A 13,484-nucleotide genomic window follows, 5' to 3' on the forward strand; every position below is an offset into this window, starting at 1 on the left:
AGTGATTCATTTGAATTAGACGTGTTTTATTCTGGAAACATTTATGACTTCAATCAAATGAGAACAGTCACTTACGCTTCAAATTACTCTATAAACATTTACGATATTAGCCTAATGATGTGCAAGTTGCGGAAACTTTCCAATAAAATCTTAAGTTTCTTGAAAAATTCACGAAACTTTCACGAAAAATAAAGGGATTTTAAATTTATGAAATGGAAAGTTTCCATCCATACAATTGTCCATACAAAGTGTGGAAAGTTTCCGAAGTTTTCCTATGTGAAAACTTCAGAATTTTGGAAATTTTTCGTCGGCACATCAGTATTTAGCCTATGTTATTATTAGCTCAAAAATTCCAATTTAAGTATCGGAACATCTCATGAAAACATCTAAATCCGTAATATTTGACGTCATCTTTTTAACTGAGGCATGTTAAATTGTGTCTTGGATTTATGCGTAGGTGCTGTTCTGCTTAAGTTCAGAAAATCTAGAGAAATTTATGTAAGGTACAGCGATACAATTTCGACTTGGGGACAAATGCAACGATCCATTTTTTTTCCATGTTTTACTATGTTTGCATTATTAATTAGAGTGTCCACCGGTGTATACAGCACGGGTGTTCAGTGGATACATGTGGAACTCAACTTAATAGTGTAATAATAATAATGGAAAAAAGTAAAGTAAGTACCTAGACTTGGCTCACGAGATAACCGCCATGTGGGATGTTGATTCAACGATCATTGTCCCTATAGTCGTTTCAGCGAACGGTCTCATAGCGAAGAGTCTCGACCAACATCTCGAGACACTCTCGCTAGGTGGCTGGATCAAGGGCCAGATGCAGAAGGCGGTGATCTTGGACACGGCGCGTATAGTCCGACGGTTCCTCTCTCTGCAGCCCTAACCACCGGCAGCTTGGGCCCTGCCCCGCTGCTGGCGGCACCCTAGGTTAGGTATTTTATAATGTTTTAACGTTTATTGCCAAACGTTAAATAGTTACTATAATGATTCACTGTGGCGAACTTTAAAGAGTCTATGGGTAACCTTTACTGGAGGTAAATTAAACTTTAAATGTCCGATATTAACTCTGTATTTAATCCGACTTTATATGATCAGAAGGTTACAATTATAAGTACACAAAACTATGTGAGGGCCAGGCGGTGCCGCGGTACGACTACTAGTTTGTGTGCGCGCTGTATGCCTCGCGCTCAGTGACTGACTGACTGTTAGCTAAAGCTCCAAAGTAATAAGTTCATATTTGCTGACTCTAATGCATGCGTCACCGCCGTGCCCCTACATCATTCCCCCTTTTCTTTTTTTCAAAAAGAAAAGAAAAGGTCCAAATTAATACAACATCATACAAAAAATAATCAAAGCTAATAATAGCCAAGTATTTGCTAACAATGTAACACAAACCTTACAGTGCTAAAGGTTCAAGGAACGCTTACCAAGCTAACGTTCATATGGTAAACAAGAGTTGCGAAATCGTATCCGCTCTAGTTACATTACATTACATTACACAAACACTGTTTCATTTATAATAACATACATCTAGTTCTGAGAACTTAAAACTTAATAACACAAGCTAAACATGTTTCTTCACATAATGACACTTATTGTTAATACACTTGTTGTGGGTTAGCAGGAACAGTATGGACTTTGATCGCTGTGGGTGGTATGTTCTCCACAGTTCTCTGTACCCACGATCTTGCACATTGCTTACATTTCGTTCTTACAATGTAACACATTGCCAAAAACAAAATTATTCCCAAAACGATAAGTCCAATTCCGACATAATTTAGTTTTGACTCCACTTGATTAGACAAATTTTCTACTTTTGCTATAGCAATAGCATTGTGTGAGTTACTATCGTCCTGCTTTCCTTGAGATAATCCCATTGTTAAACAATTGAAATATTATATAAACTGGCAAACTAATTTGATACTCTAACGTCTAATACGTTTCGAGATGAATTTGGATTTAATACATGTATTTAGAAAAACATCTGTTTAAATATGCTACAACAATCATGAATCAGTATATTTACTACTTATGACATATCACGTACCACCTTGATACGCATACTTAGCAATTAAACATCGTCACAGTACCTACGCGACCTGCCGTACATTAACTCTAAATTAAGTTGCGGAACTCTTTTATAGAGCCCGACTTGAAACTGAAAAACTTTAGCAATAAGTAATTATGTTTGAATGTAGCCATCCACCCGGTGGAGTGACTAACGTCCTACTTTAGGGGATTTCCATCCCCAGGGTCCAGTCTCCATCCAGGAGATACTAAGTTAAAAGACAAATGTAGTGGACCCGGGTTTCCTGAATTTAGGAAAACCTGGATTAAGAAATGATCACTTGCGGGAAACCCTCCGCGCAAGTAACTTTACTCCTCAGCTCTCGACATCGATATTCTTAAAGTCATTGTACTCCCATATATTGACTGTGGTACTACTTGTATGTGACAACTATTCATCAAGCAAAAATCTAACTGGCCTATTTATAACTCGCCGCTCCGCGTGGTACGAGTCACAGGTGTCGGCGTTTGTTGCACTAAAGGCTGTTTAGGCTCATTTGTGCTCAAACTTGTATTACTATTACCTGTCTTTTCAGAGGAACTTTCTACTTCTGGCTGTTCATTTAACAAAAATGCTGGTTTTAACCTATCTATGGATATCTCTACTTGTCTGTTAGGTAACTGAATTTTATAAGTCTTAGGCCTTCTATTCAAAACTAAATATGGTCCGTCATAATTAGGAGTAAGCGGTTTACGTACCATATCATTCCTTACAAAAACATGAGAACATGACTCTAACTCTTTATGCACAAATAATTTTCTTGAATCGCTATTCGCTCGTGACGCGGGACGTAGACTGTCAACTACAGATCTAAGTCTTTCTACATATGAAAATGGGTCGTCGGAACTTTTTTGTGATTGAACGTAAAAATCACCCGGTAATCTCAATACATGACCGTATAGCATCTCAGCTGCACTTACCTCATTGTCTGACCTGCACGCTGCTCGGAGTCCTAGTAGAACCGTTGGAAGCTCGTCCGTCCAGGATGCGTTGTCTGCTAACCTGGCTGTTAGAGCACTTTTAGCTACCCGATGCCAACGTTCGACGATCCCGTTGCTCTGAGGGTGATAAGGCGTTGTACGTACCTTCTGAACGCCTAGAAATTTCATCAAACCCCTAAATAGATCGCTTTCAAATTGTCTACCTTGATCCGTTGTAATTAAACTTGGACAACCGAATCTACAAATCCAATTTTCATAAATAACTTTAGATACTGTTTCCGCTGTCATGTCAACAATTGGTATGGCTTCCGGCCATCTAGTGCGACGATCTATCATAGTAACTATGTACCTAAAACCTTGAGCTGTCGTGGGTAAAGGTCCCACGATGTCCACATGAATATGCTTAAACCTTTCCGCGTCCTGAAATTTACCTAACTTCGATATCGTGTGCCTATTTACCTTTGCCCTTTGGCACTGTACGCACGCCCTTGCCCATGTGCCTACATCTTTATTCATGCCTGGCCAAAAATATCTTTGGGCTACCATCTTACGCGTGGTCCTAATCCCAGGATGACTAACGTTATGTACTGACTCGAACGCTATCTTCCTGAATTGTTCTGGTAAATACGGTCGAGCCACGTCACCTGATATCTCGCAATATAACTTTACGTTTGAATTTGGCATGCCTAACAATTTATACTTTGTTCTATCTGTTGTAAACAGGTCCGCGAACTGCTTATCTGCTTCCTGTGCTTGCGCAATTTCTTCGAAATCGCTTGCTACAGGGCACGCTATTGTTTCTACACGTGATAGCGCGTCAGCAACTATATTCTGAGAGCCGCTAATGTGTTCTATTTCGCTCGTAAATTCGCTTATAAACATTAGCTGTCTCGCTCGCCTAGGTGTTTCTTTCGCTGAGCCTACTTTTGTTAACGCTGCCGTGAGGGGCTTATGGTCCGTATACACTATCAACCTCCGGCCTTCTACCATGTTTCTAAAATGTGCTATAGCCATGTATATTGCAGTCAATTCCCTATCATATGTACTGTACTTTTTCTGAGCCTCTGAAAATGCTTTTGAGAAATACCCAAGGGGTCTCCAAACGTTATTCGTGCGTTGCTGTAGCACGCCACCTGCACAAAGTTCCAGACGCGTCGGTCATAAGAGCTAGTGGAACGTCCGGTACCGGAAATGACAATGTAACGGCGCTTTTAAGGCTTTCCTTACACTGCTCGAACGCGGTCTCTGCCTCGGCGTCCCACTCAATTTTCGTCTGATCTTTTTTCTTCGAGTTGTGCAAAAACTTATTTAAATGATTCTGTATCTCCGCGGCTTTACCTAGATGTGCTCTATAAAAGTTAACCATTCCTAAGAAACGCCTAAGTTGCTCAACGGTCTCGGGTCTCGGATAGTTAATAATAGCCTTTACTTTGTCGTCGCGTGGTCGTAATCCGTTTTCTGAAACTGTATAACCTAAAAAATCTACCTGCGATAATCCAAACTGACATTTACTCAAATTAATCGTTAAACCGACTTTTTCGAAACGCTCAAAAATTTTTGCAAGATGTTCCCTATGCACACTATCGTTCTCTGAAGCTACTATTATATCATCTATGTAACAAAATAATGAAGACTTTGCGCCTAGGTTATCAGTGATCGCCTCGATGTCCTGTAATTCAGCGTTCATGAAACGCTGAAACGTTTGTGCTGCGTTACGTAATCCAAAACATAACCTTGGGAACTCAAATAATCCGAAAGGCGTAATTATTGCCGTTTTCTCGATGTCTTCAGGTGCGACTTCTATGGCATGATATGCTCGATTGATATCTAAAGTGGAAAATAGTGACTTACCCGATAATCCGTACGTGAAGTCTTGTAACCTGGGAATCGGGTACCTGTCCGGCTTCGTGACAGCGTTCAGCCTCCTATAGTCTCCGCACGGTCTGATCTGCCCGTCCTTCTTCGGAACTATGTGTAGGGGGCTGGCCCAAGGACTCTTACTCGGCCTGCAAATACCTAAAGCTTGCATGTTACGAAATTCCTGCTTTGCCTGCTCATATCTATCTCGCGGTAACGGCCTAGCTCGCGCATATACCGGAGGACCTGATGTCTCTATGTAGTGCTTTACACTGTGTTTAGCAGGTTCTTTAAACGATACGGGGTTTGCTACGTCCATGTAACGCATCAAGATGTCACGGTATGGGTTATCATCCCGAATACATTTTATGGACACATGTTCACAATGCTCAATAGACCCTACGCATCTAAAGTTTGTCACTTTATCAACTAATATTCTACTGTCCAAATCTACCATTAACTTATGAGTCCTTAAGAAATCTGCACCGATGATGGCTCGAGTCACGTCACACAATATAAATGTCCACCGAAACGCTCTCCGCAGTCCTAAATTGAGCTCTAGCGACACTGTACCGAAAGTTTTAATTTCCGTGTTATTAGCTGCGTACAATTTTAAACCACACTCGCGACGCACTGTGGCACTGAATCTACTAGCTGGTACGATGGATACGTCTGCTCCGGTGTCTACTAAAAAATTAATACCACTATTGAAGTCTAAAACACACAAGCGGTGGCTTTCCGATCTCGGCTCCACGCACCCCCCAGCCGCTCCAGGGTGCACCGCGTCTAGTTTCCCTGCGGTGGCTGCCAGCTGAACGCGGTCGGCGGCTCCGCGCCTGCCGACTGCTGCTGCCAGGTATATGCTGTCGGCGGCGCTACGCCTGCCGACGGCTGCTGCCTGCCCCAGGCACACGGCTGGGTACAGCTCCGTGCATTTTCCCGGAACTTGAAGTGGTATCTACACAACCAATTCGGATTCCTGTTTGTGCCGCGCGACCTTGAACGCGACCGGTTCCTGTTCCGACGGAAATCTCTCGTCGGAGGCCTTGACCTGAGTTCGTTCACTTCAGTCCTAAGTTGCCTTATTTCCAAAGCCATATCTCGGAACCCACTTATCAGGTCAGCATTTATCGCCGTGGTCAACTGGCTCTCCGGGGTTGCTACAGCTGCTATCACCCCCGAGCCCATGGACTCCTGCACCTTGTCGGCCATCGCTGCCAGCTCCTCCAACTTTGCGCTCTCTGGTACCATTGCGAGGAGCGCCCTCGATGCTGTCGGGAGTCTCTGCAACCATAACCTCCGGACAGTCTCTTCTGCGACGTTAGCGTCTCTGGCCGCTTCGGCCATTCTTCTGTAAAGCTGCGACGGCTTCTGTTCCCCTAAGTCCATTTCTTTCACTAGCTTGTTAAACTGCCGGTCGGCGCTTTCCTGAAACGCCTTGATGAGCCTAGCTTTCAGGGTGTCGTAATTCCTTTCCGTATTATCTAATATGTCTCCTATCGTGGTCAGCTCTTCTCGGCCTAATTTGCCCACTACCAGGTCGAACTTTGCCTCTTTGGACATCTTCTGGGGACCCACGATCGCCTCAAACTGGTTGAACCATTGCTTAGGCATATCTTTCCAGAAAGGATATATCCTAGCTGACACTGTAATCGCGGCTAGTTCACTCTCCATGGTCGCTGTTTTCTGTTCAGTTGTCCCTGTAGGCTGCTGTTCCAACCTCTCGGCGCTGGATACTGGACGCTCTGGCGGTATCTGTCCTTGCACGGTCACTGGCACTGGCACGCCCGCTAGAACTGGCACGCCCACTGGTCTGGATCCTCGATCGCACATTTACGCACTTGTCACTGCACGGAATGTCACTTTCATTCACTAAAGTCCTCACAACTTCGCAGCCCGCCTGGCTCCTCTGACTTAAATGATGTTCACCACACCGGTTTAAAGATCACGTCGGGGTCACCACTTTAACGTTTATTGCCAAACGTTAAATAGTTACTATAATGATTCACTGTGGCGAACTTTAAAGAGTCTATGGGTAACCTTTACTGGAGGTAAATTAAACTTTAAATGTCCGATATTAACTCTGTATTTAATCCGACTTTATATGATCAGAAGGTTACAATTATAAGTACACAAAACTATGTGAGGGCCAGGCGGTGCCGCGGTACGACTACTAGTTTGTGTGCGCGCTGTATGCCTCGCGCTCAGTGACTGACTGACTGTTAGCTAAAGCTCCAAAGTAATAAGTTCATATTTGCTGACTCTAATGCATGCGTCACCGCCGTGCCCCTACAATGTGTTTATATATTTTGTATTGTTTTGTAAATATGTGGTTTTGTATTTTACTTTTATAATCATATTATAAAACCTAGCCTAAGAATTAAAATGAATAAAGAGGAATATAATGGAAAAATGGATCAGTTATTATTGCCCCCCAATCGAGATTTGCCACGCTGTACCTTACAGTCAGATTTTTAAATATAGATGCGAGTAAAGTGCCAAATGGACCTACTTTTCACTTGCACTAGTGTATCATCAACATATACTTGTATTTGTAAGTGAATATGGATTTAATGTAATGGTAATGACACTTTATAAATTGAATATGGATACCTATAATTAAACTGGGGTAGTTTAACTACTAGTTGAAAGCAATTTTGAATTCTATTGGTCATAACAAAACACAATATCCCCGCCAGTAAAAAGATCCGTAGCCATAATAACGATATAAAATTAAAGAATTTTCCAACCCCACATACATTACGAAAGATTAAATTCGGCCAGTATTCTACGCTAGTCCTCGAAACAGTGAAAAATAAATTGCTGCCATTTTACCCAAGCTAACTCATTAGTGCATACTGAGAGCCGCTACTAATGAGCTTTCATAGTTCTTGAATAGGACGGAATAAAGCCTAACCTCGGAATAAGGCCTTGAACTTGAAAACTTAACGTAAAGCTTTAACTCAATTTGGTTGGGATAGCCAGGTGGGCCGACTTTCAAATTAGAGGTCACGGGCTCTAATTTTGTGCCCGATTTTTAAAAATATGTCAAAATAGTGTTGAAGAAAGATACTAATATTTGCAAGATTATCGCGAATAAAATACACTGACATATACTACAAACTATAGTGTTTTATTTGTACGCATGCCTGCGTACACACAGACGCATAATACTATAGTTACGACCGCATACATACGATCAAATTAAATGTAAGGAAATATATGCAGCAGACGTTTAACAATAACCTAACGACAACATTGAAATTTTGAAAAAAAAAACCCAGACGTAGTGGACCGATTTTCATAAAACATGGCTAAGGAAACTCCCGACTAACTCAGCTTTCAAACAAAAAAAACTAAATCGGTTCATCCGTTCGGGAGCTACGATGCTACAGACAGACAAACTTATAACACCCCGTCGTTTTTGCGTCGGGTGTTAAAAATATTCGTACACGGGCGTAAAATTGCGCTAGTCTGAAATGCGCGTGCGGGTCCAATCTTCGAGGCAACTCAAGTATGGACTCAAGCGTGGGCGAGAGCGCAAGTTATGCTAGACTGCCCAAACTATTGAAACTAGAACACTTTTATTATTATTATTTATTTACCATTACCATTTATTAAATCAGGTGTGATCGTGGTCAAACATCTATAACTAAAAAAAAAAACAATCTAAACATATGTCCCACAAAACGGTTTTCACAGTTTGACTGTGGGATCAGAGGATCTCACAGTCAAACTGTGAAAACCGTTATATGAACCTATGCTTAGCAGTAATCATATGAACCTATAGACAAATAGACTTTTTTATCGTTACTCAAATAAACTTAATTTAGATACCGCTGACATTATTGTCTAATTGACAAATTTAAGTGCTGGAGTAGAAAAAAACTTAAACAGACTTCTTTTGAATTTAGCTCTATTGGCTTCCGTCCCGATATCCGCAGGCAAACAGTTTAATATGTAGGGTAGACTTAAATCATCATCATAAAATATAGCTCTTTCGTCTCAAACTATTGCCCCGAAAAACTTTCCGAACTAAAATTATGAGCATTGCTCATGATAACCTAAAAATAGGGTTGTTCGTTCCTTACTAGGACATAAAATTGGCAAGGCCACCAGTCAGACGGCGCCACGGTGGCACAGTTCTCCTTGCCAAGATTCTGGGATATTTTCCTTTTTGTTGACCGCAATATATTATCTTATAGTGGGTTTACATCCACTATTGAGTGGTCTATGGATGTTCTTTATAAACTTAACCCGGTTACAAAACAAGTCGGGGTTAGGGATGAATTTATTCAATCTTTGACGATTCTAGTACCTACACTAGTATTTTTCAAATTAAAAATTATTTCAAGTTGAAATAAAAAGAAAAAATACGTATGCATAAAAATATGTTCACAAAGCACCAAAAAGCTTCAAATGTATTAATTTGTAAATTAATCATGCATAAAACGACCAACCTGTCTGGCCTAGCGTGTAATGACCCTGCCTGCTACGCCGCGGTCCCGGGTTCAAATCCCGGTAAGGGCATTTATTTGAGTGATGAGCACAGATATTTGTTCCTGAGTCATGGATGTTTTCTATGTATATAAGTATTTGTATATTATATATATCGTTGTCCGAGTACCTGCAACACAAGCCATCTTGAGCTTACCGTGGGACTCAGTCAATCTGTGTAAGACTGTTCTATAATATTTATTTATTTATAAAAAAATGTAATGATAATGATTAAAGTGGGAAAGCTGAAGACCTACATTTTATAAAAATCTTTAGTCCTTCGATGTTCTTTATTGATTGGCGATAATCATTGATCACATGAGTTGTATCAGACTGACAATTCCCATGGTCGTAAAAAAATATCTCGTCATAATATCACACGGTGCCTCGAGTGAGCCTTTGATAAATTGCAATCGATATAAATAGCGATGCCATTTCTTTCCACAAGGGTATCGTTATAAATGGGCGTTAGAATTGTTTTATGTAATTGGAACAAATATCAATTTAGAAAACTATCAATGCGTGTTGTATTACTGACAGTTTGTAAGAGATATATTAGTTTTTAAAGATGATAATTTTAAAGTGAAAATTGAGCCGGGTTCATCAGCATTTTAGAGCTAAAAAAAGTTAAGCAGTGATAATTATATGACTGGCTATTGAAGCAGCATCAGTTTCTATAATTCAAAAATGCAAACGTAGCCAGTATATGTATAATAGTATATCTTATACTTTTAAACGAGCAATTCTTGTATTATATTTATTTATTTATTTATTTATATATATATATTTATTTACACTGACGATCTCGGAAACCGCTCTAACGATTTCGCAGAAATTTGTTATGTGGGGGTTTTGGGGGTGAAAAATCGGTCTAACTTATCCTTAGGTCCCGGAAAACGCGAATTTTCGAGTTTTCATGCGTTTTTCTTCGCGCGCCATCTCGTGTGCAGTAGTTGTACTGTTAAGACAGAATTCTTTCGGTTGATGTAAGTACTATTTATTGCAAACACTAGATGGCGACACAGGTCAAGGCTAAAACGAATAGAAAAATACACTATTCGAGTTTTTGTGGCGAAATGCGCGCCATCTCGTGTGGAGTAGTTGTGTTGTTAAGGCTGAGAATTCTTTCGCTCGATGTAGGTACTATTCATTTTTGAACTAGATGGCGACACATGTCAAGGATACGAAACAGAACCGAGCGAAGCTCGGTTGCCCAGATATTATACATATAATATATGCCAGGACAGCGTGATGTGGCTACAGGTCTTATTAAAGTTAGCCAATAAACCAACGAATTGTAACAGAGTAGGTGTAAGAATTAAGAATCACGGTCGCACTCATAACCATAAGCAATACATTTTACAAATTTCCCTTTTTGTTTGTTTTTCCTTGGCAAGTTGGTGTTGGCTGCACATGATTGAAAAATCTAAAAAAATATATAGCATCCATTACAGGTCCGCCTGGAATGAACTGAATCAGTTAATTAAACCTACCAAAAAGGTGGCTTAAAGCAGCAGTCAAGCAGCAAAGCGTGGCCTGTGGGCCCCGTGGTGCCCACAACGGCCCCGCCTCGCATCATCAACTGGGCCTCGAGCTCACACTCTTACTGACTAGTGTGGTAAACTTACCAAAAGGCGGTTCGAACCGGCAGTCGAGCAGCAGAGCGTGGCCCGTGGGCCCCGTGGTGCCCACAACGGCCCCGCCTCTCATCATCAACTGTGCTTCGAGTTCCACCCAGCGACCGCCGCACTCCTGCTGAAAGAGAAATAACTTTATTGTCGCTATACTGCGATGAATCACGTGGCAAGTTACTGAAAAAACAAACGAAAATCTGTACATTATGGCAAAAGTGGAATTAACTATGACCAAAATCTTTCAGCGGACACTAATTTACTAGTGAGTCAAGGCAGCGAAAAGGTTAAAGAAATCAACAGTTATAAAAAAACCACATAAGGAGGCCAACGCTATTTGATTAATTTTACATGTGAGTGAAATGCCTCTCCTTGTGAAATCTAAGGCCACGGGGACAAATGTAAACTTTATCTTTTAACATTTTTTTTTAAACTGGTTCGTACATATCTAGATAATAATACTAGGAGCATTATGTACCTACCTACTTCCATTACAAAACATACATGCATAAATTTGTGTAAATTGGGTTTAAGAAAGTAAATGTTAAGAATTTATTATGTTCAGGTTGTATAATAATATAATAAAAGTTCGAACCATCATTACGAGTAAATAATCGATAGTCTTCGATAAGTGCTACATTGTTTGCCTTAATTAAGGCCAATTTTCCTTGATAACTTACACAAAGTAGACCCCACCCCGAGGTTGTACCACGGCAGTTATGCTTACAAAGTCACTACCCTTTACTACTTAATCAGAAATAACAGCTTTTACTTTAAGCAACTTATAGTTCTCATTATTCTGGCAATAGCTAACATCTCTTCCTTACAAACTTGTACCATAAGATACAAAACAAAGTTCAAATATCATTTTTTTATTATATTTATAGAACTTTCAAATAAATAAATAAGTTTTCTGGAAAAATTTAATTTTTGGCACAAGCTTTTATCTCCGACTGTACCTTTCTTTCAGCAGTCGTCTACTGCTCTCCGAGACGTTTCTAAAAACCCCTTACTCGATGGGATACGACGTTTCGTGACAGAGTTCCTATGACCATCTTTCTGCTCCATAATCAGATCAGCTCCATGATACCATAATATTGCATTGTCACGTGATTTACGCCGTGTCCTGCGTGGGCGACCGCCGTCGCGTCTCATACTTCCATATCGATAAGGTTTGATTTCGTATGCGTCGCATCGCCGTCGCGCGACCATCGCGCGACCATCGCCCACGCAAGCCACGGCGTTACATATGTGTGCAAAATTTCAGCTCAATCGGAAACCGGGAAGTGGGTCAAATTTAGCTTCTACGTTTTGACGCTCACTAACATACTAACAAGGCAATTTGAAATAAAAGCTTGTAATAACCTAACCACTATAACACCCCGTCGTTTTTGCGTCGGGGGTTAAAAATCAATATCAACGTAGCTTAATTTAGCAAGGCAAGTAGTTCACATTTTCATAAAATTACCATGGCTTTAAAATGACCATCAAACGTTACAACTTTACCATCTGTGCTAACTTTACCCATGGTAAAGTTGCCAAGTTTGATATTATGATTAAATATTGCCAAGGAAATATTCAATAAAACTAAATCCGTCGAAGACAAGAAAACATTCTTGACATTTGCAAGAGCAATGTTAAAATAATAAGAAAGATAAACGAAACAATAACGGCACGTTAGATCTCCAAACACACGTGGGAGTAAACTTGGTGCGTAGGCATATTTTATCCTTGCCGTGGGCAATTTGTGATATTATGAAATTTGATTACCTAACGACATATAAACGTTCACTAAAGTTATCAGACCGATAAAGTTCGTTTGTCCTTTTCCAACGTATTGGTGTGATAGAAAGGGAAAAACGAACTTTATCGGCTTGATAAGTTTAGTGAAAGTACCTATATGAATAAGGGGGATATATGCATATGCATATTATAATAATATAATTATCATATCGTTATTATTCATATATTGTTACTGAACAACGTGGTATTTATACTGACTTTATCTAATTTAGGTTTATACGTATCTTCTGTTTACCAGCAGTTCTCGAAAAGTTTGTACAAAAATTAAGGAAAAAGTTAAATTTGTTTTTATTAATTCCTATTTTGTTACCAAGATTTTGTTGATGAATTGAGATTTTATTACATTTTATTTCGTCATTAAGGTTCTCTAGTATCTATATTTTCTTAATTATAACAATTAACCCGTATATATCTTACGAAAGTGGACTTATATTACTAAATGTTGGTAACAAAATAGGATCAATTAAAATTTGCTGACGTGGCTATGTACAAAGTTGCCGGGAATTGCTCTTACCAGTAATATACCTATTCATTTTGATTCACTTGACTTCCTTATTAGTTAATTTATTGAATAACGAAAAAACAACGTAAAACACAATAAATACACTTACATCAAGAACTTACAAATAAACATGTGCCTCTATAAAAATTAATTTCAAGCAATAATAAATA

At 39.8% G+C, this 13,484-nt stretch overlaps 1 protein-coding gene across 1 annotated transcript in view; it reads right to left on the reverse strand.

Moving 5' to 3' along the window:
• Positions 1-13,484, reverse strand: part of LOC125233850 (protein unc-13 homolog B) — a 463,752-nt gene that overhangs the window by 348,463 nt on the left and 101,805 nt on the right. Inside the window, exon 5 of the mRNA XM_048139988.1 lies at positions 11,007-11,133. Within this exon, the coding sequence (XP_047995945.1) occupies positions 11,007-11,133 (127 nt within the window). The remainder of the gene's footprint in view (positions 1-11,006; positions 11,134-13,484) is intronic.

This window comes from Leguminivora glycinivorella, chromosome 15, assembly GCF_023078275.1.
Source record: "Leguminivora glycinivorella isolate SPB_JAAS2020 chromosome 15, LegGlyc_1.1, whole genome shotgun sequence".
Classification (NCBI taxonomy): domain Eukaryota; kingdom Metazoa; phylum Arthropoda; class Insecta; order Lepidoptera; family Tortricidae; genus Leguminivora; species Leguminivora glycinivorella.